This window comes from Rhododendron vialii, chromosome 6a, assembly GCF_030253575.1.
Source record: "Rhododendron vialii isolate Sample 1 chromosome 6a, ASM3025357v1".
Classification (NCBI taxonomy): domain Eukaryota; kingdom Viridiplantae; phylum Streptophyta; class Magnoliopsida; order Ericales; family Ericaceae; genus Rhododendron; species Rhododendron vialii.
In genome coordinates this window covers 43,879,140-43,906,862 of record NC_080562.1, presented here as the reverse complement: position 1 = coordinate 43,906,862, position 27,723 = coordinate 43,879,140, and the positions used below count along the sequence as shown (strand labels likewise).

General features: G+C 38.7%; 1 protein-coding gene across 3 annotated transcripts; it reads right to left on the bottom strand.

Annotated features, from left to right (window-relative positions):
• Positions 1-401: 401 nt before the first annotated feature.
• LOC131328844 (protein FORGETTER 1) lies at positions 402-27,723 on the bottom strand. Of its 3 annotated transcripts, none has more exons than XM_058361796.1 (32): positions 27,049-27,721; positions 23,400-23,465; positions 23,083-23,256; positions 22,873-22,982; positions 22,661-22,737; positions 22,172-22,353; positions 21,888-21,965; positions 17,980-18,112; positions 17,201-17,261; positions 17,043-17,124; positions 13,410-13,538; positions 13,118-13,261; positions 12,866-12,965; positions 12,645-12,776; positions 12,255-12,325; positions 11,976-12,148; positions 9,609-9,702; positions 8,082-8,179; positions 7,865-8,000; positions 7,547-7,653; positions 6,424-6,519; positions 6,231-6,318; positions 5,946-6,066; positions 4,413-4,524; positions 4,211-4,334; positions 4,063-4,140; positions 3,800-3,918; positions 3,191-3,244; positions 3,015-3,117; positions 2,443-2,571; positions 1,447-1,558; positions 402-848 (listed from the first exon to the last, which is right to left on the bottom strand). In XM_058361796.1, exons 1-32 carry the CDS (start codon positions 27,445-27,447, stop codon positions 817-819), a joined length of 3,714 nt encoding a protein of 1,237 aa, XP_058217779.1. In that variant the 5' UTR covers positions 27,448-27,721; the 3' UTR covers positions 402-816. The 3 variants fall into 3 exon arrangements, 2 of the variants coding, with proteins under 2 accessions (XP_058217779.1, XP_058217778.1); XM_058361795.1 differs by having other exon boundaries at positions 22,873-23,003; positions 27,049-27,720; XR_009200557.1 differs by lacking the exons at positions 402-848; positions 3,015-3,117; positions 3,191-3,244 and having other exon boundaries at positions 22,873-23,003; positions 27,049-27,723.

Genomic DNA, 27,723 nt, shown 5'->3' with positions numbered 1-27,723 from the left:
TTTGAAGGACTTAGATTAAGTTCATCACTGTACTGAAAATATCCCCTAACATAGTGTTATGAACTAATTTTCTTAATTAAATGGCATGCTTCTTTTAATAAGAGATACCTTCGCCCTTTGCAAACAAAAACAAACTAAACCCCCAACGGATGATCCTAAGGGCCTGCTTTTGAACTATGGAGTGACCTGAAAAGTGAGACGATCTAGTAACAATTTCTCAACCAAAACCTATGTTGTTCGGCAGCTATTTCTCACAAGGGATACAAACAAAAGAAAACAATAACAAGAAACTAATAACATCTGTTTGAGCCGAATACCAATAACTTTGGCAAACTTTTTTTTTTTTTTTTTTGGCATCAAAGAAGAACATCATATATATAAATGAGAAGAAATATTACAAGGGTTTAACAATTATAAAACATAACACAACTGTGCTATCACCTAAGATAGAGGACGCCGACGACATGCCAAGGTATGTAAGCCTAAGGAGTGTCTGCCAAGTTATTGGTATTCAGCAGACACTCTGCATATATCCCTTTTCCAGGCACAAATTCGTTCATGATGGACAACATACTTGATCATGCTAATAATTACAGAAAATAAAAAATAAATTATGAAGCAAGGATAATGGATCCCAAAAATATATATCAGGATTTGTATGACTGTACAATTCCCTTGGATGAAGACAATGTTTTTTTCCTGTGTCAATCTGACACTTGAGTTTTCTTGGTCGAACTGTTTTCCTAGCGCCAAAATACTGAAGGCCACCAAACTGGTCATCACAGTGAAAGAAATGTCCACTGCTGTCGTTTCATCTCAATCATCAATATCTTGAACCCAAGCTAAATCTGCCAGCGAAGTGTTCATGACAGTTACATTGAATTCCCAATGCAAAGAACAGGAAGCAACATCCTTGTCTAATCAGTATATTTCAACATAGAACCAACAAAGCTTGTGCAAGTTGCAATGTCCTTTTATCATAAATCTATGATTCTCTGTTAAGAGTACCCATTTATGCGGCATCAATACAAGCAATGAAGCAAACAAACATAGATGCACGGGAGCATGAAAAGGTTTTAAGTTATTAATTTTACCATGCCTACACCTTTTAATATTATTTTTTTAAATCACAAAAATAACAAGAAGCGATGGGCAGTAAATAAGTGACTCGGGAAAATGGAAGTAGAAGAAGAAAGAATGTGAAATGAGAGAAGTGAAGAGGGTGATGTGGAATTGTGTGAAATTTTTTTTATTTTATAGAAAAAGAGGTACGGCCAACACTTCTTTAGTATATATTTTGTATGTGCGCAAACAAGATTTGTAGTTTTTAATTTTCCTCTGTGAATAAAACCAAACGGCACAATTTATAACTACGATACAAATACGAGTTAATAAGCTAGGCGACATTTGTTCATCTACATGCACGAGAATAAGAGAGTATCAAACCTTGAAGTACGGACTCAACTGCAGCATTTGGGATAAGAAGCCCAACAATGCGCTGATTTTCAGTTGTAGTCTCTATGCGCACAACTCGAAGTCGTTTATGACTTTGGCGGGCCTGAAAAGGATGTTATATGATAGTCGACTGTTATACTTAGCCAGGATGAATACAGCTTTTTCCAATGACCTATTAAGCTTATCTTATTAAAGTCCAAGGCGATATCCGAACTAGAATGATATCAACAGAAACAATAGGTGGATAATTTCCGTAGTTTTTATATGTAACAATCACTAAGAAGCACCAATGGGGCATCCCATGTACCCAATATCGTAAAAAGGAGAAATATCAGTATGCATGATTTGATCTACTTGTAAATAAAATCCAAAAGAGTTTCAAGGGAGAGATTTACTACCTGTAGGGGATGGGACTGGACTCACAATCATGTGAGCCCTCAAATATCATGTTCGGAGCAGCAAAATTATGGGGGTTATTGGACTATATTAGTCCCCTAAACATAGAACTGGCTCAAAAACCCCAAATACAAGGAGATTGAAGATCACAATAAAAACCAGATTGACCTAAAGGACACGAATTCATTGACAATTACTTTGCAAGGTTCTATGAGGCTACTCTTCTTTTTTCCAATTGAGCAGCACTCCCACATGAACGACAATTGTTGTAGAGGTTTCCACAGAAAAAGCCCTTGGTTCTGACAAATGGATTCCAATTACAGTTACCTAGGAGCATATACTGGTTAGGTTCTCCCTCCCTTATTTACCTCCTCCCAATGTAAAATAACTAACACACTAACAAAATAAAAACTGTACTAGAAGCCTTGTTAACTTTGAGGTAGTTTCGTAAGTAGGAATACTAGATTTTTTCACCTCAAAATTGAAGCCAATTTAATCACCCAATCAAAAGGCAACAGAAAAAAGAATCTAGTGTGTGGAATTCATGAACCACATCACAAACGAATGAAGCAGAATATGAGACCAAGTTACCTGCTTAGCAAGGGCCCTCTCAATAGTTCCCCAAACAGGAAGAATCAGACCACCCAGAATATTTACCTCCTGTAGTCTTCTGCCAACCGTACAGAAGCTACCAATCTTACACTTGGGGCCATGCATGCACTGCATGTCAAGGAAATTGTGAGCTATGAAAAATTTAAATGAAGGTAACATAAGCAATACGGCATAGTTACCTCACAACAATAAATGAAACAGTTTGCGATCAAATGGACAGATATATAGATGACTAACAAATATTTGAGAGCTTAGACTCTGTATCCCTTTTAGGATTTCTCTCTCAATCAATTAACCATTTGATTTGGTTGCATCAATTCCAGTCTGGCTTGATCATGACATGATGATCCATCTAATCCTTATTACTTTTCCTGCCCATATAGTTATATAAAATGAAACCCCGGTGATTGTGTGATTGTGTTGCATTTATGGTTACAAAATTAAAAATCCATGTGCTATTGCAATGGCTTCTCATATGAGGCGACCTCCTTGGAGATATAATTCTTATTTAAGGTTACCTTTTGATCAAAAAGAAAAATATTCACAGTTACCTGCTTAGATGAAACCTCGTATTCATCTTCCCAGCCACTACGAGCTTTCTCTAATTCTGAAATTCTTCTGTACTTGTTTTTAAGTTCTGCTAGAGGCATCTCCCTGGAGATTGAATGGGAAACTCAGTGAAAAGGGAGCTCCAGGAACTGAAAACCTTAACCACAAGTTTTCATACCTTAGTGCCTCCCCCACAGCAGGACGGACTATCTTATACAACCCAGAGGCAGAACTGAGCACAACTCGCGGAAGAAACATTAGAATAGTAAGTCAGATAGGCATTGATTCTAGAGATAAATGACATCGAAAACGAGTTAATATTTCAACACCTTTTAAGAAACAAAGAGCCAAAAATTGGATAAACCTAAAAGAGCAGCACACAAATCATCAGTAAAGAAAGAGAAATTCAATATATCCATGCGATCTTAAATAACCAGCACTGAAAGAACTAAGAAGCACTTTCCATGAAGGGGATTCCGGAAATCACACTTCAGCCTAAAGAGACACCTTTGAAATAGCAGCTACGCCACTTGCCAAGGCTGTAGGTTCACAATCATTAACCAAGCATGCTCTCTCTCTCTCACACACACACACACCATCCTCCAGCAGAATCTGTACGTATATAAACCCACACTAGGAAACCCAGTGAATCCACCATGAAACCGTCACTTAAGCAGACTACATAAAAGATCATATAAATAATCTTTAAGTTGATGATTAGATGCCACTACAAATGAATAAATTACAAAATAATTCTATGGGAGGACTACGAGAACAACTTCCATACCCTTCAAATGCTAGAAGAAAATGCCGCCTTCCCAGCCATTCCCTCTTAGATTCAAAGAATCCATCATTAGGTGAACCAAGTCCATCTTTTTGCTTCTCCTCAAGCAAGACAGATGCAGACTATACATAAAGACACAAGTTAGAAAATCCCTGGTCATCAGGAGAAAGAAAGAAGTAAAAAACTTTAATATATTTTATTTTGGAAAAGTGTCTAGAGCTTTTATTTATGCTTTTCCTTTTTTTCTAATTTGGATAAAGGAATACCTCCCATGTGATACCACGATCCAGAGTGAAAGTAAATAGTACAGTGGATGCACCAGACAAATGATCGACATGAACAGTCTGCAGAAAGATTGAGGTTAATTATAATTGAATACTATGGAACCAAGACGAGCTTCAGGACAAGCTTAACCTTTGGAGTCCCTTGTTGTTCGATAATGTTGGCTTTCATGTCAACAATGCCAGAATCAAAATGCCCTTCAACACGCGCATTTTGAATGAGAAGTTCAAGGATGCTAACAAATAACTCAAAGAGCCTGTGTTTCAAATGACCATTATAAGCCAAGTACCTAGATAAAGTCTATCAAATTTCAACGAGAGCATAAAGTGCAGACCTGTTTTGGATTTCAGGGGGCAGTCCCAAAAGCCGATTAAGGAAACGTCCAACATCATGCATGTCTGAATCAACTATACGACCAGAAAGCTTTCCTGAGTCCTTCCCATTTCCTGACAAAATTTCAGAAAGGGAAGTGTAGTTCCCTTAGCGAGAGACAGAAAACGGAAGAACGAAAGGGGATGGAACAAGGAGAAGGGCACAGAGAGAAACGTCTACCGGTAGGGAGAGGGAGCATACTTTAAAATAATTTACGCCTTATGTTTATAGAATGTTCCTATAATCATGACATAAATCAAATTACGGAAACTCTAATAAAGAAAATCCTACTGAATTGAGACTATCTCAACTCTCTCCAGTCTACATCTTCATGAATAGTAAGTGGGTAGCTCTCCAATTTGATGCCCGTGAGATTCATCCTCAAAGTGCAATAGAACTCGATGAAATTAGCTGGCACGTTCAATAGAACGTACCTGATACATATTGTTTGTTGATAAGATGGTAATCACAAACACAAGGGCTTAAGTTACACTTTAGGGAACATGATAGAGTCAGTATTAGGTTATCTTGGACTAAAGAAGTAAAGAAAAATATATATACTGCAGTCTGAGCAAAATGGAAACATGATGACCCGGTAACCCCTCAGGTGGCCCAACGTCAACTTGGCTCAACAATAAATAAGACTGAGGAGTGAGAAGGTTGTTACAGAAAGACAGATGAGAAGAAAAGTTCTTCAAAATGCTGCAAACGATTGGCGAAATGTTGTGCACGTTGAATGTACAAAGAATAAGCCAAAAAGACGAAGTACACTTCAAAAAATGTGAAGACAAACTAAGAAATGAAAGTTTTCACAAGGCATTAGAAGTGGAACCATGGGACAAAAAATGAGGACAAGTCAATGGAGATGTTTAGACCAAATGAAATCAACTCATACACTAGAAAAAAAACGAGTGATCCAATCCAAGTTTAGGGTGCTCCAAGAGGTAAGTCAGAAAGGCATGAGTTGAAGCCATGGGGCAGAACACGGTTGCCTTGAATATAACTGAGCATATAGAAGTTGACAGTAAAAAATACCGGGGGCAATTAACGTCGTTTGATAGTTTGATATAAATTTTTGGGGGCATTTCCTAACAGCTTAAGCTTTTAGGACAATTGATAACTTAACATGGTATCAAAGCTCGTGTTGGGAGAGGTCTTGGGTTAAAGTCTCTCTATTTGCATTTGTTACCCGTTTGTATTTTGTTTCTCCCCTCTGCATTCTACCGCAATAAGTGTGTATGTTTGCATCTCTACATGCAAGACAGAGTTGCATGTTAGGGAGGGTATTAGATAGCTTGATATACCTGTTGGGTTCATTTCCTAACACTAGAAGCTTTTGGGACTATTCGTCCATCCCGAGTACTTGGGACTTTGGCATTAAGGCTTGTAGAGTAACATATTATAAGTGTCTCAACTATTATCAAAACAAGGACAAATAGAATTCTTAACACTCATTTAAGTCAACTGCATCGGACAAGAATGCCAAAATAATTACCCCAACTTGTATCTCTAACTATGCCAACAGAAACAAGAGCAGCTTTTCCCTTGATCATAAACTCCTGAATAGTATCTGGTTTATCTGATGAACAACCTGGAGGTAGAACTGGCAAAGCATCCTGAATAAAACCTAGAATTAATTTTCATAAATCTGACAATCCACCCACAGCCCAACCCCAACCGCTTTGCGAAATGGACAGAGACTCGCTTGTCGCTTGGAACAGGGGCGAGCAAGGTAGGGACAAGAGTAAAAAGAAGCCGAGAGAGCACGTGTAGCAAAAACCTGCTCCATGATTCCTCTATACATCACCATTAGGGCCCTTTTTCCATAAGCACTGTCATAATTGTAAGCACTCAGAGATGGTCCAGCCCTGTGACACAGAGAACAGCTTTGAGGCCGATCTTGTCCTGATTTGCAACAATAGTTATCTTCTGAGTCGATAATTTACTGAACGCCAAAAATAAATACATCCAACCTGCGGTCTCCCTGCGTTAATGCTCCAAGAGATTCCAATCTCTTGGCAACAATGGATGCAAATCGGCGCTCACCCCCAAGATTAGTAAAGAGTAGCCTGTAAAGTATATAATAGAACAGACAGCAACATGATTAACTTATCAAGGATATAAGAAAAGAACACCCATATGATTTAAGTAATAATAACGTAAGCCAAGTCATCTCCTAGAGAAGGGGGAATGATTGTCTAATAATCAATCACGGACATAACCCGATATAATTTAAGCAATTAACTAGGGCTAAATATAGAAGAGGGGTCAACTAAGGCTTTGTTTGGTAGATTTCCACTCTACTGTTTTCTTGATTCTATGTACAATAAACAAGTTTTTGTTCCTTAGGTGGAAAAGAGAAACATATATATTTGGTGCATAAACTTGTTTAGAAAGCAAGTGAGAGGGTGGTTGGACTGCCGGATGAGTTACGAGAGAAAAGAAAGTCACCAAGGAGGACGCTGGAGGTAGAGGGAGTTGCTGGAGTGCTGTTGGAAATGGTGGCTGGAAGGGCAATAGACGAAGGGTCATCATAGGTAGTGGCCAGAAGTGGACAGTCAATGGTGGGGTTACACGAGGGAATGGATTCACCAGAGGAGGTGACAAAAGGGAGTTGCCAGAGGTTCGCCGCAAGTAGTGGCTGGTGACAGGAGGTGGAGGGCTGAGGAGGTCAAGCCTGATTAAGTTAGAGAAGGACCTCTTGGCCATTGTCTCAAGAGCAGCTACCGATGCGTCATTGCTTTAGCGAATCAACCGTCTATTATGATAATAGCAGGTGATGGAGGGATGTGGTGGCTAGGGGTTGTGGGGAAGGGAGGAGTGAGAGAAAACTTATTTTTGAAACCCATTTTGTGATTTCTGACATTCACCAATTTCGGAAATTTTCAGAAAGGGTTACTTAGACTGGCTCGTTGAGTTTATTAAATTTTACTATAGTTTCTTTTGATAAGCAACCATTAGCGTCACACTAATTTTGATTAAGCTATACACTATGGTAACTGCTCTTACCCAATAACACAACATAAAAAATAATAATAAATAAATAAAAGAAAGGCTACATATTTACAATGAATAGGACTAGGATGCCAATTCAACCTATACTCAGGTGCAGAAGCTTGATTTGACCGATGTGTTCTTCCAAATTGTTGAATAGCTCGGTCTGCACTCCAAGGTAATTCCAGAGTTAAATGGACTCTTCTTTTCTGGCATCAGAACAACCACCACAACAAAAAGTTAATTTGCAGGAATTGAAAAATGAGCCAATTTTAAAACCCATTGTGTACCAAAAGGTCCAAAACATATTTTGAGAGCTTTCTCTCAATACATCATCAGTGCCCAGAAGCATTCAGCAATAGCTACCATGATCAAATCAGGCAATGACAATCTCAAATAAAACCACAAAAATAGGTATACCTGATTTACTGCCCTTCGGTCTGCTTGCAAAGAGACACCAGCTGATCCAGCTTCAGAAATGATAGCAACCAGCTTCTTACCGTCCATGAAGAGCTGCTTCTCATGCATATTGACCATTTCCATGGTCACATCCTTGCTAAAGTAGCAGAGGAAGTTCTGTTTTAGCAACACCAAGAGCTAATCAAGGGTTATACAAAGAAAAATTGTCCAAACTCACGTGTTCCGCGCCTGATAAGTAACACCTTTTCCACCAGAGGCTCTAACAAGCATGCCTCGCCTCCCTGTAATTTCTGCAACTTTATCAGGGCCCCCAAGCTGCACAAACATCACAGGTAATTAACATAAATAACTTGAGAACATATTCATAAAATACACAAGTAAACCAAAAGCTTTTGCCGGAATTCCTAGCATATTCAAAGTGTTGTAAAAAAACACTTCCATGTCCTAGACTTCCCCTCTTCATCTTCCAGCTCTCTTTCTCCTCATTCTTCCCCTTTTCTATCATTTCTTTGAGTCTCTTCCTATTCCCCCACAAAAATATTGTTCCCTCCAACGATATCACATTGTTATCACAATTTGCATGAATAAAATTATTTTTTTCACTAAATAAATAAATAAAAACACTTCCATGTCCTTGACTTCCCCTCTTCATCTTCCAGCTCTCTCTCTTCATTCTTCCTCTTTTCTATTACTTCTTCGAGTCTCTTGCTATTCCCCCACAAAAATATTGCTCCCTCCTACGATATCACATTGTTATCACATTTTGCATGAGTAAAATTATATTTTTTAACTAAATAAATAGTGAAATAGATACGTGATAAGCATTGGTATAAATATTACTCCCTCTGTCCCTTTTTTAGAGTCCATTATTTTAGGCTATCCCTTCATAAGTGTCCATTTTGCAAAGTTAGTAGATAAAAGTTGGTACATTTTTCATTTTGCCCCTAAAATTAGATTTCAGTCTAAAAAGTTAGCGAGTAAAAGAGTAATGATGATGTCTCCATAGATGGTAAGTAGGGAAATTTATAACTTTTAGAGTGTAATCATGATGTCTCCATTTAAAACCCCTTTTACAAAAGAATAATATTTTAAGACTATAATAGACTTCAGCAGTAGATTCTTTGAAGAGTCCGAAATTAGAAACTATGAATATGCAATTAAACTAGCTACTTATTCTAAGCATTATATAGTTTACTTGCTTCAATAGTACGAAAACAACAATATATGATAAGTCAAGTAGTCAACTTTTATGAGGGTTTTATTTTGTCTTTTTGAAAAGCTGACCTAATCACTTTTAGTTAGGTCCAAGACTCACTTTAGTTAGTAATATGTCTACCAACTAGATGCTTGAGAACTCAACCTATTTTGTTCAAAACCCGTATTTCATAGTGATTCGTAAAACGAGTTTGGAATGTTAAGACATGCAATTATAGAGTGACAAGTTGTTCATATCGATTTTTTATGAGAATATAAGTTGAATTTAAAACTATTTAAAAGTTTTTTTATTTTACTGTATATTTGATTCATCCTTTGAAAGTGCACTTTTACTATTGCATTTAAGTTTCAAACATTACTCATTCTAAAAATGTACCGTACTCGCAAAGAAACTCTAAACATCACCTGTGCATCGCACATGTAAAATGCTAGTTTGTGGCAAGGCATAACTAAAATAAACTACTCTTATTAGTACATACAAGTCAAATGATAACTAGAAAGGAGGGACCAGCTATCCTTCTGCAGGTACCTGATCAATAATGTCATCCAATGGATTGTTGGGAAGATCTAAAGAACGAATTATCTCAAGAATTTTCAACTTGCGCTCCATTGCTCCTTCATACCTATCCCCATGTGAAAATAAACCAAGTTAAATTCTAACGGTAATATTATATTAAGAGAAAAAATATGTCGTCAACTCTGCAAGCCAACCATAGATATGGAACATTTCACCACATAAAAAATGAGAAACCACAACAGTTTTAAAGGAAAGGACCTTCTACCTTTTCACAAAAAAAGACCCTGACTAAGTTAAGCAAAAAACCACTTCCATCTATTATTCATCAATGTTTGCTTTCCGAATACGACCGACCACGCTTTGACCCTTCCTTCGTTTTATGCTCTTCAGGTATAAATATTAAATATACCTTCTTGTTCAAAGTGATGTATAAATCTACCTTACTACCCTCAAGCAAATTACATTAGTATCCTAGCCTCCAAGGGTAACCAGTTAGAATACCGTACCGGTTAGAGTACTGGTGAGATACCGGGTACTATTTCGGACTAATCGCCATTATTGTTATTTTTTCACCTCGAAAAGTGTACATTTACCTAAAAGGAAATAAAACTAAAAAATACATGGGGACCGTCCGGTACCAATAGGTGTTTGAGCCGAAAAAGAATTACAATTCTAAGGTACCGAATTTGCTAAAAAGTGGTACATAATGGCTGGTATGGTACCGGAATCAAATCACTGGTTATGGTACAGGATTCAAATCACTGCTTATAACTCTCCAAAATGCTACAGCCAGTCGCTACTGAATCCAAATAAAAGGGAAAGTACAACCAGGTCATAGAAGTGGTTTCTATCACTAATCTGCAAATTGTCATCGCAGTGCTTCATACATCTATGCAGGGGCAGCTGTGGAAGTGACGCTGGTTATGTAATGAGAAAGTGCATTTCCTAGGGAGATCGTTTGGGTTACCAAGTGCAGAAATGTGGAATACATGAAACTTCCCAACCTTGCAATCAAATATTTGAAAATATAGAACAGAGCCACTAAGATAAAGTATATTTGTTTTGAAGCTAATCAAAAGCCAGGATTTAATGTATTCAAACTAGAACTCCAAATTGTTGAATCAAGAGCTAGTAATCTCCACCCCCAGCAAGTTTGTTAGATTGATACATCCAGTCTTGAATTGACACAACATTGGAAAAGTTACAAAGTAAACCCCAGGGTCTGACCCTGTTACTTATTCAACTCTATATGTTACCTTTATCACAATCAAACCATACGGCTTCAAATTGTTGTTGATATCAATTTCGAACCCTCCTACATCTAATTACATTGACTAATGGAAGATATTTTATGCAACTAGGTGGCACTTTCTCTTTGGCCTCTTTCTACCCAACTCTCTTATTCTCCACTTGCAGCACAACACTCTCTCCTCTTCTTTTGTTTTACTCTCTTCTTTCCTTCTATCTACTCCCCGCACAACCACCAACACCAGATCCTCTACCATGTGAACTTCCCATGTGCCACCACCTACAGATACTCCGACTCCAAACTCAGACCAATCTCTTTTCACTGATCCGCCGCAACCAGCACTCACAAGCAGCTCCTTAGCCCCAAATCCCACCCATTGAAAACACACCCAACGACCCAAAATCAAGAATGGGCATTAAAGAACACTAGAATTACAGAACTTGAACACCGAAATTGAACCCAAAGTTGAATGCCAGAAAATTGAACAAAAGCAGCTTAAACCAAATCAGAATCGGAAAATTGCACACCACAATGAATATCAAAATCAGTGAGGCAGTAAGGGGTCATGGGCACCAGCAAACAAAAAACCTGCTATTCTCTAATTTTCATTGACACCAGTTGGAGGGGTGATGCCAGATTTTTTTGTGGCAGTGCTAGGGGGTGAAGGTTGTGGAGGATTGGAGGCTTTGGGGATGGAAATAATTAAATAAGGCTATCGGCAGATCTAGACAGACAGAAGTGGTGTTGGTTAAGGTTGGGAGGCTTTGAGTTGAGAGAGAGAGAGAGAGAGTGGTGTGAAGTTTGAAGGTTGTGGGTTCTCTTGTGCAGGTTTGTCTTGAAGGGCCACCAACTGTGGGAGAAAAGGAAAGAGATGAGAAAGAAAGAAAGTATGGTGGTGGCTACAGAGGAGAGGGAGGTGTAAATTGAAAATAATACCCACTCCATCAGTGGATCTAAACGTATACAGACAAATGGCTCAGATTAATCCAATCATAAGTCTACGTTCAATGAGAGAAATCAGAAACTTGGAGTGTAATTTGCTGCTAGGGTCAAACCAAACGGGTTCTTATGGCGCATTCTACCGAAAAGATTTAAGGGAGAAAAGAAATTCTATGTTGAGATATCAAAACCTCTTCAACAGTTCAGCTACATAGGCTTGTTTTGCATGGAGATATTCATCAGTTTTTTCCTTGCACGAATGACAGGACCAATCAACAGCTACTGCATCTACTACAGGTGGAACTAAACAAGCAGGATGTACCAGTTGACCGCAACAGGAACATTTGAGCAATTTCTTTCTTTCCTACATTGAAAAAAATACGAGATAGTAACAGAATGCAGGCATTCAAACACTGAATAATGTCAAGGAACAGGGGAAGGGAAAGGGCAGAAAGAGAAGGAATAAATACCTCTTCAGAATTGCATATCTCACAGATCTGAAACTCATCATCAGATTCGGTAGATTCATTTCCAGAATCAGCTGCATAGATCGAAAGGATATTTAGAAAAAGAAAGAGCCATAGCCAACAAATGTGCTCAACTAGAAGAGACAAAATTCCCTCATATTCCCTACAATTAATATAGATCTTTTAAGCAAACCCACCCAGGCCCCAGCAGCAATACGTCCTAAGAAACTATATATTTTGAACTAAACCATCCCACAATTACATCGCATATGACGAAAGCACTGACGCAATATCATTCAGAGTAAGGGATTTAGATTAACTAAGGAAATGAAAGAAAGACTGTCATTCACGCAATCAGTATCTTATGGTCACTTCCGCTTCTAAGAAACTTACTTTCAGATTCGTCCTCGCTTTCAGCATCGCTTGCAGCTCTCCACTTAGCAACTTTCCTAACTCTGCCTTTAAATGAAACACCAGGTGTTGCTAAATGCCTTTTTCGTTGAAGCTCCTTGACACTTTCCTCACCTATAACAAAACTGGCCAGTGAACTTTAAGCAAAGAGATTTCACCATAGACATTTCAGCATAGACGACCCAGTATAGAAACATATAAACCTGGAAGGACCTCAGGTTTTTCAGGTAAAGGATAATTTTCTTCAACAAATTTAAGCAACAGCTCACGAGGCCCCGAAATAAAATCATCAAGTTCAAGACCCTATGGAAGAGATAAGATTCATTATCCAAAAGGACAAAAATAAATCATCAATAACAGAAAAGCAAACGAACATATGAAATGAGATTAAACATTTTCCTTCGTTGTACTCAAAAGAAAAAAGGATACAAAAAATGCAGGAAAAAGAATCTCACATATTTCGTCACAGCTTCCTCGGTCCGTGCCTCTCCAGTACTCTGAAGGCCAATGACCACACACTTATTTTCCACTAATGCTTTTGTGGCAAGTCTTACAACAGCGGGCACCTTAGCTGACATACACATGTGTCTAAAGAAACGCTGCAATAGCATTGTCAAAAAGGAAAAAATGAAAAGATATGAAACATATTTGAGAAAACCTGAATGCAAAAATTTTAGAAATGATACTTTTTGGAGACACTATATTCAAATGGATAATCGCCATATAGATAATCTTAAACATTTGAACCTGATGGTTCGCCCAGTATAAGCGCCATAGCTGACTAGAATTAGGCTTCTCAGTCGAAAGAAATGCACTTGCTGATAGTAATTCCACCCGCAACTCTGCCCAGAACTCTGCAGCTTTTATATACATTTCCTGGCAACATAGGGTTAACAGGTTTTGAACAAAATCCAACGAATGTACTCCATGTGAGTAAAATAACTGATCCCCATAGATATAAGAAAGGCATCGACGAGATACGATTTCTGAAACCTACTAACCAAACGTATAACTGAAACAAAACTCTCTGCCCATCCACACTAAGAGATCTAGATTGAGCTCAGTTGCCCGAAGCAAGAGCAGGAAACTAGAAGATATAGAAGAATTTATTAATTTAAGGTTGAGAGCATCTATGGGAGCCCATGTGTAAAAATAATTTTATATATATATATATATATGGGCAAGTGGCCCTTGACAAAGCTCAATGGAGGAAACAGATTCATGCAGTCGACCCCAAGTGATTGGGACGTAAGGCTCGGTTTGTTTGGTTTGGTTTGGTTAGGGGCAAAAATATAAGTCTTTTATTATTTTCTTGTTAGTTCTTCTGTAAATGTTAATGCTTAAACAAATATAAGTAATTAAAGTCAACTTTAATTTTTCCAAAACTAAAGTAACTATTATATTTATAGCAACTACTTGAATTAATGTTTTCTAGTATCTTATCGTTGCTACATATTCTCTCTTGCTTGATAGCTCATCATTTGTTTCTTTTGGAATTCATGCCTAAGAGATTCTATCCTAGTTGGGAATGTGATTCTTTCTCTATGGGAAGAAAGTTTCTTCGAGATTGTGACTTGGGAGCTCATGAGTGAGGTTCCAAGCTTATTTGCCATCCCAACAGGAGGATACTGAGCGAACATGGAAGATTTTGAGATAAATGAGCTCCCATGCAAATCAATTACTCTATCCTGAAAAGAATTGCTAAATCCTAAGCTTGCTCTAGTTTTTTCCTGAGCATGCTTGCTCATAATTATAGCATGCACAAAGAATTAAACTCAATAAGGAGTCTTCGTAAACATGTACTTAGATAATAGACCAAGCAAACCCTTATGCTTTAGAAGAAGATTATATCCTCACAAACGTTCTTTAAACCTTCGTCACCACACTTGCAGAAAAATCTATATTCAACTTATCAATCCTGTGGTTCACGTCCAACGGTACTCCATCTTTCCCTCATCCAATACTTCAACATCTTTCCCCAGATCAGAGACCAAAAATATTTCTTCCATGGGATTGCCCACCAATGGGAACCCCAAATACTTAATTGGTAAAGACTCAAGGGGACAGCCAATAATGTCCTTTGGAAAAGTTTTCCCAAACTATTTTCCCAAAAAATGCAAATATCCTAGGGGCTTACAAACCATGGAACACCTCTTAACATTTTCCTGAGGAGAAAATATAACTGGACTTAATGCTTCTATAGTGTAACTTAGCTCCAATGGTTTTCCTTGCAATTTACAGAGCAATCTGCTGGCATACCACAATTTAGGGCATGCAGCGTACCACCTTCCCTTTCAAATTCCTCGATCATTCTGATCTCGTTTTTTAGGCAACATAGATACCAACAATGGAAGCTCTATTTTTTATCAGAGAAAGTCAATATTGTTAGAATAGTTAGATTAGCACCTTGGAATACGAGTTGAACTCCTAACTTCCTTTCTCCTAGCACCTAAGTGCACTCCTGATGCCTTTTGGCCAGATGCCTCTTGGCAACAATGGCAACTTAGTCAAATAAATCTTCGACTTTGTGATCATCTCAATCATTCTTAAATTAAAAACTTAACCATGTTATTCTCCTTACCAAAAGCGAAAAGAGGATAACCAAAGAGAAGAATCGGTATCATCTTCCAACAGCAAGCGGGATACTGTATAGTGGTATAGCTGCATGCACATACCTACACACTCGTGTGTGTGTGGACTGTGGAGATATATCCAACAGCAAGTGGGATACTGTATAGTTGTATGCACATACCTACACACTCATATATCTGTGTGTGTGGATATATATATAAGGGCCAATTCCAGGGACACAAACTTAAACATAAGTTTTGACACTCCATCTAAACCCTTGAAATGGAGGGCTGAGATTAAAAAGCATAAATGGCCCCTTCTCTCTCCTCTCTTCCCATCCCACCTAATCTCTTCCTCTCCCCTTCCCCACAATGGCACTCCACCTCTGGCAACCCCACTCTCCGGCGACCCAACCTCCGTCGAGCCCCTTATCTGGGGACCCCATCTCCATCGATCCCCATCTCTGACAACCCGTTCCCTTCACAGGCACCCTACGAACCACTACATGGATTTTCTTGATTTATAGTTGAAAATCTAATAAAATTGCACAAAATATATACAAATTCTACTTGTAAGAAAAAAGCTGTAAATTGCTAGGTCAAACAAAATTGCACGAAATCTAGCAAAAGCAATGGAATAAAAAATTAGTAGTTCAAGTTCAATATTATACCACCTCTATCCCTAAACAAGGCTTCAACTATAATTCAAGAAAATCCATGAGATGCAACTAGAAGGGAACGGGTGTCAAGGACGTGTGAAGGGAATAAACGTGTACACAGCTTTTGGGTTTATTTTTTGAATTAGATAGGATGCGTTTAGACTATTGATTGAGGTTCAAATGCGTTTAGGATGAAGTTGCAGAAATGAATGAGTCCCCAGAGATGGGGCTCGACGGAGATGGGGTAAGGGGTTCGATGGAGGTCTAGTTGCCGGATGTGGGGTGTCAGAGTTGGGAAGGGGAGAGGAAAAGATTAGGTGAGACGGGAAGGGAGGAGAGAGAGGGTACACTTTTATGATCTAATCTCAGCCCCCCATTTCAAGGGTTAAGATGGAGTGTCAAAACGGCGGAGAGAGGCCGGGGGCCCACTCAATATTTTTTTTTTTTAGTCTTGCAAAAAAAAAAATTTTAATATTTTTTTCCAAGTATTATTCTAGATTTCTTGTTAATCACTCTCATATATTTTGTACATCATTTCATTCTCAACTTTTCATTTCAAAATTAGAACAATTTTATTACACTGGCGACATGAGATGTCTAAGGAAAAACATAGCCACCGGTTACGATTTGAAACTTTCTAATACATGTCCAAAATTTTATAAGTGGCTAAACCATGGGCTATAAACAGTATACTTTAGCAATTGTTTAGAATGTTTACGATAGTCTTGTTTCTTTTTCTCTGTTGATAGAACCCACAACGCAATTCAAATTTGGAGATTTTGGAATAAAATTTGAAGAAAAGATACTCTTTCTAATAATAATTACATTTTAGTTCCTGTATTAAATTGTTCTTAGACTTGATCCGCTTAAACAATTCAAGCAATTGGTTTGTATTGTAAGTGACTTTCTTAATAAATATGTTGGGTTTTTTTAATTATTTTTAGAGATTTTTATTATTATTCTAGGAATATTGCTTATCACAATTTTTTATTGAAGTGTATTAAAAGGTGCCCCCACTAGTCATGTTTTCTGGCTACGCCACTGTGATAAGGGCTGCTCTTTCCTTGTAGCTAGGTTCTCGTAAGCGTGATACTAAAATGGAGAGTTATTTTTTTCTTGCAACATAGTGGAGCAAACGAAGTGCGTCATACCATCATTTTGGCCTCTAATGGTGCTTCAATGACTTCAAACTCCACCCCTTCATAGCTAAGCGTACGACATACATACATTCCCCTGGAAAGCTAACGGTAACAGTTAGATTGATAGTACTTAAACAAAATCAGTGCATATGAATAGTATAACCCCGGACCTTGCTTTCATGTCCATGGCCACAAGTTCTAGTGCTCCAACACCTCCTTTTTCAAGAGCACCTAAAATAGAAAAATATCAATTTCTATATCATTCTACATAAAACAAGTGCAGTACAAAATGGTCATATGACAACTCACACATATACATCAGAGAACAACAATTTTTAGAAAATGCAATAACCAAAGTAGAATTTCTACTTGATACCACAAAGAATATATCAAGTGAGTATTTATTATGAAAGAAAGATTCACAAACCACCAGATCTTTATTAGGTAGTATCACATTTCAAACTACTACCAAATTTTCTCCTCTCCCCAATATCTGCACAAGCTTAGCATAGCTCGTATTGCATCATGTTGATGTCATTTAAGTGATTTATATATGTCTGCAGTGTAATGAGTCTTCCCACAGTTTTAAAGGTCCTTCCATTGAGATTCTAGAGGAGCAAAAGTGGTAATGAAGTGTTTTAGCTAAACATGTGAGAAGATTAAAGGACAAATCAATCAAGTTAACTATTGGTTTTTTTCCCATTACTGATCAGGAAGACCCGTATAACAGCTCCAGTTATGCTATCATTCACCATCCTGAATGCAACATTTAATTTGTTCCAAGGAAATTGAAGATTAGGGACCAGAATTGTTACAAAAGAAGAAAACATCTCCATTAAGGATTCAGAAGCAAAAAATACCAGTAATAGACAGGAGACAGTGTGTATGATCAAAAAAAAAAAAAACAGGAGACAGTGTACATCATAGTACCAGCTAACAAGAATCAGACCTAAAAATTCATGGAAATTAGAGAAACACGTTCCAGCTCCCCAAAGACCAAGCCGAACCATATAACCCAAATTGCGGGGTTCTGATGCACCAGTTGCTGAGCAATAAATAACACGAGCTTGGGGAAGTCGAGCCTGTAATGCAAAATATTGGGAAAAAAAACAATTAGGTAGTGGGTAGTAAACTGTGCAAAGCTAATGCGGAAATTGTAGAATTGGTTCACTGAAACAATATGAACAGAGCATTTAGCAATAAACCAAGTTGGTAATAGAAGCATGAGCAATCATGCACGTTCCTACATATCTGTGGATGCACATAAACACTTGCAAGTGAGTTTCACAAAATCAGAAAACGTTGAAGCATGGGACATGAGAACTACGATAGCAACTCAGAGCATGAATGTGTGTGTGTCTGACAGACCAAATAATGAACCAAGAAGCACAAAAATTACAAGGAATGACATAGCATCCTCCACAATACATTAGAAATAAGGTGTCCCAGTACCAAGACATATAAAAGCCAAAACACGTCAACAACAAAAATCCGAAAGGGAAATCAATCAACCTTAGCAGACCCAACCTTCATTGTCCAAAAAAAGTCACAAAACTATATGTTAGCAACCCTTATTCCGGTCAAAGTGTTTCTGGGAGAACACATTATGGCATTAAGCAACTGTTGACCAAATTCAGGATACCAACAGAAAGCAACCGTTTGTAGTTATACACAGGTGCCAAGTGTAAATACGAAATCTAGGTGCTAAGTATGCAACCCAAAAATCAAGAGCTGTAACACCGTCTTAATACAAACAAACAGATAATTGTACATACGTAGACAAGTTTCTGAACATATGTATTCTGTAGTTCTACATGTGATTACATAAACTTAATATTCCACCTTAGCATCGCTTGTTAATGTTCTCATCATTTATACACTTCGAATTCATAACATTGGTGAAATGGGCGGGGCCACAAAGTTTCGTAAGTGGAGTTAGAAGTGCAAAATCCCTTGAAGTTCTATGAGGAACTATATATAATATCAAGAAACGGAGATAGCTAAAAGCAGGAAGGAAAAAAAAAGTAGGAAGGATCCTTTATAAATCAGTATGACTGACAAGGAGTGGCCAAGCTATTAGACACAATATTAAAATGATTCGAACTTTCAATTTTTACTGCTTCCTTGGATTTACTTTTTCCTGCATGTCTTTCAAACTGCATCATTCATTCATTATACAGAAAGAGTTGAAGCAAAACTTCAATTAACAATCACAAACAAGTAAGTTTTTACACAGAAACAAGAACTAGAAGCTATTGGCCACTCTAATTCTTTGAATTCCCAAAACCCTTAAAAGCTCTGAGATGTCAAAATTCCCGTAAAAGAAAAAAAAAAGGATCAGTGATAATACTACACAAATCAGGCAAGTTAAGGGTATGGTAATTGATAAGCCCTAGAAAGTATACAATGGGGCTTATCTCTCTTATTTTGTCACACATACACACACAGCTTGCTTGATTTGAATGATATTGTGCAAAAGGTGTGTTTTTGGCATTTTCACGTAAATCGTGTTAATAAGGCGTGTTTGAACGCTATGGATAGTCCGGAGAGTGTCCAAGACCCCAAGGCCACATGGTACCCCGTGGCTGAGCTCAACAAGTCATTGGAAGAAGCCTCAAAGAGTACACGGGACGGCAAAGGGTGATTTGAAGAAGAAGCAAGTAAATAGCAAATTTCCAGATGAGTACCGGTGCTGGCCAAAACCTCAGTACCGGTACCCTTTGTCCAGTGGCCAACATCCTTTTCAAGCCGAGATCAGTACCGGTACTCCGAAAATGCCAGCACCGGTACCCGGCTGGAAAATTCCGATATTTTTGTGCCCGTCCAAGCAACAACTTAGGGGCATTTAGGACTTTTGTAGCACAATTGTAAGGGGGTATAAATACCTTCAAACCTCATTTTAGTAAGGATCTATCTTTTAGCACTCTCTCTGCCTCCCTCTTCTCTCCTCTTCTCTAGTTCTCCCTCTCTCTTCAAAAGAGCAAGAAATCCTAGGGTTTTGGAGCTTTTCCCTTCATTAAAGTTGTAAATACTCGTCTTATTAATCAAGATCTTGCTTTTATTTAAGTTTTCGTCCATGTTTCAATTTCTCTTTCCGTTTTGCCTTGTGTTTACACCTACCATGGGTGAGTAGTGATCAAGGCTTGGTCATAGGGTGATTTTTACCCCATGACTTGCGTACTATAATGGCTTCTCTTGTTTGTGCTGAATCTAGGCTTGTGAATGGATGAAAACCCTAATTTTGGTCTAAACCGAGAGATGTTAACTTCTTTGATTGTGTGCAGACAAGTCTCTTGGCACACACAATGCTTGGAACCCTGGCTCTCTTTGTATTCGATAAAATGCCTAAATAAGTTTTCTTCCATTGACAAACCCTTCTTATGAGTTAAACTTGATTTTAATGGCTTAATCCTCTGAGTGAGAGCAAACGGCTTTGACTCTCACTTGAGTTATAAATGAGAAGCGTTAAATGGCCCGAGTCAAGGTTAGATTAATCCCCTAGATCTTGCCGCTTTTAATCTTTAGCGCAAACTACATTTTTAAGTAATTTAGGAGGTAGAAATAGAGAATTCCACACGCAATTCAAACCCAAAGGTTGGCGATCCTAACGCTAAAACCCTACATGAAACAAACCTCTGGGCCTTATTGCACCGAGCTCCCTATGGATTCGATCCCGGACTTCTGGGTATTATGCTGCAACTGACCTAGCCTACGCTTGGGGCAACCACTTCTACAACACACTTTAGGCCAGCAAGCAGTAATCTTACAAGACTAAAACAGATACTTACTGGCTATAGAGCACCAATATGGACATGTGACACGACAATGACATGAAAGTTCCAAAAAATAGAGGACACAACACGTGGGGGACACTTATTAAGAAATATGTATTATTAAATTATTCAAATTAAAAAGGCTTCAATTTTACAATATGTACCTTAATCATATATTCTCATCATATCAACAGAAGTATTCGAATCAGAAGCATTTCATCTCTCTGTGTCTTTATTACTAATAAGCAATCACGTATCTCACAAAAAAGAAGACTGCTCTTTAACAAGAGTCTACCACTTCATTTAACACCCCCGATGTGTATTGCGAGTGTCCTCAAAGTGTCTGAAGCATTTTTAGGGTGCTCTGAAGTGTCCAAACCAAATACATTGAGAAGAGGACACTTCGGATTAGAGTGTCAGATGCATGTCAGGGGAGTATCAGAGTCCGATGAGGGTATGTGGCCTCCAACGAAGTGTCCGTGCTACATAGCTTGCTGGAATTAAAAATAGCCTGGAAATAAACATAACAAACAGAAAAAAGCAGGCCAAGTGACCCACTTGCTGCGACAGCAGTTTGATGAACCCCGTAGAAAAACTGACCCCACAAGCAAATCGTATGTGCATAAGAGAATCAAATAGGAGAAACTAAGACTGAATATAGTGAAGAGGAGGCAGAACATATGGTTGCTAATATCTGCATAATCTTAGCAACAGCCTAAGTCAGTTTCCGCTCATTTACCCCTCTCCCATTCACTTCTGTTACCTGTCTCCCTACGAGTGGTACAAGACTCCTTATAAAAGATGATAACAAAAACAATGTTCAATGAGCTATGAAAGAAAAACGAAAACTGAAAGTTGAACAGAATAAGATCTAGTGTGATCTTCTGCATCAGCAAAATCCGTACAATAAGGAGGTTAGGCATAGAAAGCTAGTGAATGGATTCAATGGAATTGGAGGATCAGTTTAGTCAAGACTCTGCACTGTTAAATAGTGAACTGCAAAATTCAAAGACAAAAACACATCCAACAAATATGGAAAAAAATGATAGGCACAAGTTCCAACAATTAACTCTGTAGAACAAACCTGAATCTCAAGAACAGCTTCTCCTGTTCGCGTTGGTTGACCTCCAGCTTCAGGTACCAAATTTTTGGCTTTGTGACACTACAATCAATCCATTGGAACATCAAAAACGTGTAGAGAAGAAATTGCAGGTGTGGAGCGGTTCTCCCATTGATTACGCACTAGGTATCAAACTAGAGTTTACGACTCTACAAGTATGAGAAGACCACATCGAGTCTCCCACTGATTACACACTACGTAACATATCAAGTCAGTTCATTTCTTTCCCTGGAAAACATAGCTAGTACCTCATCAAATATGAGAAGACCATCATATTCTGGTCCACACCATTGCACGAGCTGCTGCAAACGAGAACGACCTTTCTCTGAAGATGCTATAAGGCTGCTATATGTCATAAAAACAACTCCCTCCCTGACACCGACGGACTTTGAATCAAGCTTTGAATAAGGCAGCTTGTTCAAAGCATGCACTGCAAAAAAAAATGAGAACGAAGCGACACCTTCAATCCTAAATCACCTAGCGTCGGCTCAACAAAATATAAAATCCAGTTAACGAAAACTACAACCATGTGAGCACTGAGGAAGCCCACATATGAAGAACAAAAAATATATCTATCATCAAAGAGTGATTACAGTAATTCCTTGAAGTCCAAATTTGACAAGTGAGAGACAATCCTAAGACGCAACATACAACACATGGACCCAATTGTGTAGTATTTGAGAGGCAACATACACTTTTAATGGTACTCCTCCAAATACGAACATTAAATTGTCTACCTTCAATACACATCGCATTGACGTCATCTAAGTCTCTTCTCGCATCGAACTTCAAGTCTGAACCAACAGAAATCCACCTGCGTAAGATCATTAGAAGGAAGAATATGATTACATGAGTTAAAGACATCTCCTATATGTTGTATAATGCAGTTTTATACAAGAATTAACACAGATTTAATTCCATGCAACAATTACATCAACCAAAATCTTACAATGCTTTCCTCCTCCCATGGTGCCAATTCTCCCAGATTAACCCTGCAATTGTTCTTCCTTTTCCGACACCAGCTCCATCACCAATGAAAAATCCAGCCCTTGCACCATTCTGAAGGTGTTGAAGGTGTCTCTGTTAAGATAACCAAATGAAGATGAAAATGGTGAAGCTTGCTCGTGAGGAAAATGACAAGTTGAGTTGTTAAAACAACCTGACATGCATACACCAATGTCTCTATCTGCAAGCATGACAACACTTTTGAACTTTCCAGCTCATCTTTAATTTTAAGATCATATGTAGGTTCAGGTGGCTGTACTGCAGATAAGGACGATGTCTCCACTATAGGATCCGGATGGGGAGGACCAATAGATATTTTGGGAGGGCGCTGCATAATTACAGATAAATAACCAAAATGGTAACCTCAGCTGCAATACTATTTTCCACTAGTCTATACGGAAGTCAAGACAGAGCCCTTTCAGAAAAAAATCAAAATCACAAAATGTAAGATAAAATAAACAAAACACTCACATAGTCTGTAAATGTTTCTCCCACCAAGCCACCTTCATCTTCTTCCCGTTCCACTTCAATGGCTACCTGAAGGTTTTTAATGTAGAAAAAAAGAATGGTAGTACAAGTCCATGCTTATAGCAAATCCCCATAGGTAAGTGACAGGTAATAACTTCACAAATCCCAAAGCATTAAGAGTAAAACTTTGCTGTACATATGCATCTATGAAAACATTTTTGATCAATTGTACTTCAACAAATCAGCTAGGAAATTATTGAGATTGATATATTGTTAAGCTAGATATCTTTAGAATTCTATAACATAATTTTTAATTAGTGCGTGACACTAAGAGAGGAAAGAGAGAATATGGGGGGGAGGGGGGGGAATGGCAAATAGGAAAAATTGGTAATTAAACATCTTTGCTAATGGAGTTAGCTAATTAAACATCTTTGCTAGTGAAGTTAGCATTGCCTTTTGATCCAAAACCAAGAGGGCAAATTGAAATTTTCACAAATCAATGAATAAAGTGCCAAAGGGTCCACATATAAATGATTAACCCCTTATGTTAGATGGACTCGGATACGAGTATTAGGGCTCTTATTCTCCTCCGGGGGTTCATTCTTAGGGTGAAACTTAATTCCTTCAGTTTAAAGGACTTTTAGCAGCCTTCTGAATGAAATTAAGGGTATGAGTCTTAAGTGTCCATTTCATCCAAAAGCCATCCAAAGGATTCCGGGATAAGCCAAAATATCCACACAAAAACATAGTGTATTCTTTTTTTTCCTTAGATAAATACTGTTTACAAAGTGGCGTATGGCATTTGATGCAAAGTGGACAAGTTCCACGCATAGTTCATGGTAAATTCAAATTAAATGTGTTGGACACGAATCCCACACCCTTATCTGAGTGTCGAGTGTTCGACTCGGGTATCACTTAAGAGGATCCATGTAACATAGTTAACCCCTTTATATCTTTTCGCAACTGCATTCTCTTCACACCCACTTGAAAACATTTAAAAGCTTTGGTTTCTCTTTCCACATCACCATATTTCCAAACTTAACCCCCCACTCATAACCACACCCTTATCTACACCCACAATCTTTCTCTCTCCTTCCTCCCTCCTTCTGTCTCCTTCCCTCACTTCCCATCCATCCACCACCACCAAAAACGGCAAGACATCAGCGCGAATGGGACAGTTTTGACGGCACGGAGGCAGGAGGGGTGGAAAGTTTTAGGTTTCAAAGGGGTGCAGGAGAAAAGGTACCAGGTTAGGGTTCCAAAAGAAGGGAGGGGAAGTTGGTGGTGTGGGCCCTAGGGGTAGAAGGGGTATCAGGGTGAGAGGGCAGAGATATGACAGCCAAGGCTTGAAATACACTACATATAATAGGTGCAAAACTCCTATCAATAACTCTGCACCTGATGAGAAAGGAAATGAACTGCTGCGCTAGTTCACTATCATGAGCAATTCTAACAGAATATGGAATTGATATGCTGTTCCTCTTGTGAATAAATCTGGACACACTGAAGTTCAAATCAAGTTTTCCGGATAGGCATCAAAAACAAATTTATTCAAATCATCTTTATTCTCTAATAAACTGTTATGTCAAAGTCAGTCACCCTAAAGGAATCAGAGCGTCCACATAGAGTCTACACGGGTGGGAGAGCTACACATAACTAAGACTGAAATGAAACACTGGAAGAGTCTTGGATTTAAAGACATCTCACACGTTATAGTCTCGAAATTCAGTACCAATAAAATGCATAGCAATAAGCATGACACTGAAATGTTGGTCGCTCAAAGAGTTGCAGCACTCAATAATAGGGTTGCGCAGTGAGCTGATATTAGTGGCATTTTGATCAGGTCGTCATAGCACAGTTTAAATGGGGACAATTTCTATAGAAACCAAAGAGAATTAGACACAAGTGTTCTACATAAGATGGAATGATGCAGAGGCTCGGGGACATTGTTTGATATGCTTCAAAAGTCAGATGTTCAATTGGAAACAATCCAATGAACACAACTCAGCTGTGCTTTGAACCAAGCCGAGGATTAGACCTTAAATCTAGTGTTTTTGCTACTTATGGAAGTTTCTTTGTACTCCCTCCATCCCATTTTGATAGTCCCATTTGGGGATTCCAACCTTTTAAGGGAGCGTAATGATTACATCATAAGTATTTAACTTTCCAATTATGCCCTATGATTTGATTATGTAGTTAGTTGCACTTCAATTTAAACATAAGGGTCATAATGGAATTTTACCAAGTTTTGTGGTTGATTTTGGAAAGTGGACATGTATTTTGTGACATTCCAATATGGAATATGAGACTATCAAAGTTGGACAGAGGGAGTATCAATTACAATTTACATGTACCCAAACAAATCCATTTTGACTATATTGGTATGTTTCATTTGGTCTCTCATATCCAAAGTTGTAATTATCTCACTATATCATTGTTTAGCAAGTAATTCCTATACTTGGTTTTTCCTATTATGCTAGGTTTGCTCCTACTAAAATAAACATGTAAACCTCTTTGCTATTTAGTTGATTTTTGATTCATAAGAGTTCCTCCTCCAGAGAAGTTTCTCTATCCTTATTCATGTACTTCTTTCAATCTTAGGATTCATCAGATTTACAGAAGAGTTGCATATGTTGCTTTGATGGCTCTCAACTCGTGGCTCATTTGAGATAAAGTGCTTTAACAAAGTTCTTTTTGGTTTGGATATCTTGGAGATCATTCCTTTAGAGACGAATTTGAAGCAATGTGATGGGCTTTCCGGTCTTCCCTAAAAGAATAGTGGATTGCTTGCATGCTTAGCGGAAAGGCCAAGTCTGGCACAAGATAAGACAAGTGTGACACTGTGACTTTAGACCCCGTTACGAATCTGGTGGGTTACTTGGGGGAGGACTAGGAATCTAGGATAACTATTCGGAGATGGGCAGCAAGACCAAACCTGGACCAAACTTGGATTTTCTTGACATACTTATAAAATGTGAGATCTATACGTTGTGATATACTTATTTTGTATGACTCGTTCCTAGTTTCATTTTTAACTTATGTAAAGGGGTGGCATCCTTAGTCACATAATACTCCAGCAGGACCCTCCACTCGCGCTCTCGGTACTCGCTCTACGTTTTCACTCTCAATCCTCGTACTCACAAATTTAGTATTTTAGTATGTACTTGAGAGACACTTTCGCGCTCACACTTCTACACACACACACAATATGTGACTAAGGTGACATCACTTTGATGCTCTTTTCATTCAATTACTTAATTCTAGAAGAAGAATATATAGAAAGTACTCCACTTAATTCTTGGCCTAGTACAACACTGATTACCGGTTGCTTTGCCCATACTTGGAATGGTTGTTAACTTTTCCACTACTCTCAACACGAAGTACAAAACACAATCGGAACCTTGATATGCATTTAATTTAATAGGCAGACCATGGGAATTCAGTCAGCAGCTCCACTTTTGCAGTGACTCGGACTGAGATCTTGTAGCAGAAGAGGAGAAGGTATAAGTTTTCCCAGCATTCAAAGTATGGGGTTAACGTTCTCAAAAGAAATAATTTAGGTCTGAGGCCAATGATCTAGAGACTGACTAGGTAAACAAAGAGAAGTGTGAGAACTACAAAGAGAAGTGTGAGAGCTAATTAGAAGCAAAACCTCGTTGACTTCCTCAGGTGGCGGCGGTCGAGAAGGGGGAGGGAAGAAATGCTGAGATTTGGAGAGATCAATGGCGAGGTCGACACCACACTGAGGGCAAGCAAACCGAGAGAGGCCGTGAGGAACGTTGAGGATGGCCTTACAGTGAGCGCAAGGTAGCTGGATCTTCGTAGGATCAATGCCATGAGCCGGAACGGTGCGCGGTGGGGCCCGCATCAGCTCCGGCGGCAGCATCTGTGGTAATTGACACGTAGGGCAAACAAACTCCGTCAATCCGGGGCCCACAGCCAAGATCATTCGGCAACCGGCGCAACGAACTTGGCATCCACCTCCGCCTGGCAGCGCCGCCGCAGGTGGTGGGGCCAACGTAGGAGGAGGAGGCACCGAAGGCTGCCCCATTTTCCAAATTCACTCGGAGTTGCGTCGTGGTGTTTATTTTTACAGCAACATAGGAATACAAATTTTTAAATATTGGATGATGGGAGCACTGGGTTTTGATTTTTAGAGCGGCACAAAGGTCGTTCGCGGGGGTGTCGTTGCCGCCCCTCTCTCTCTCTCTCTCTCTCTCTCGCACAGTCACTCAATCCAACTTGTTCTCTTTCCTCCCGTTTGGTTGCGCACCCGCGGGAGAAAGGCCACGACTGGCACTTGAGATGCGTCCATCGGATCAAACTA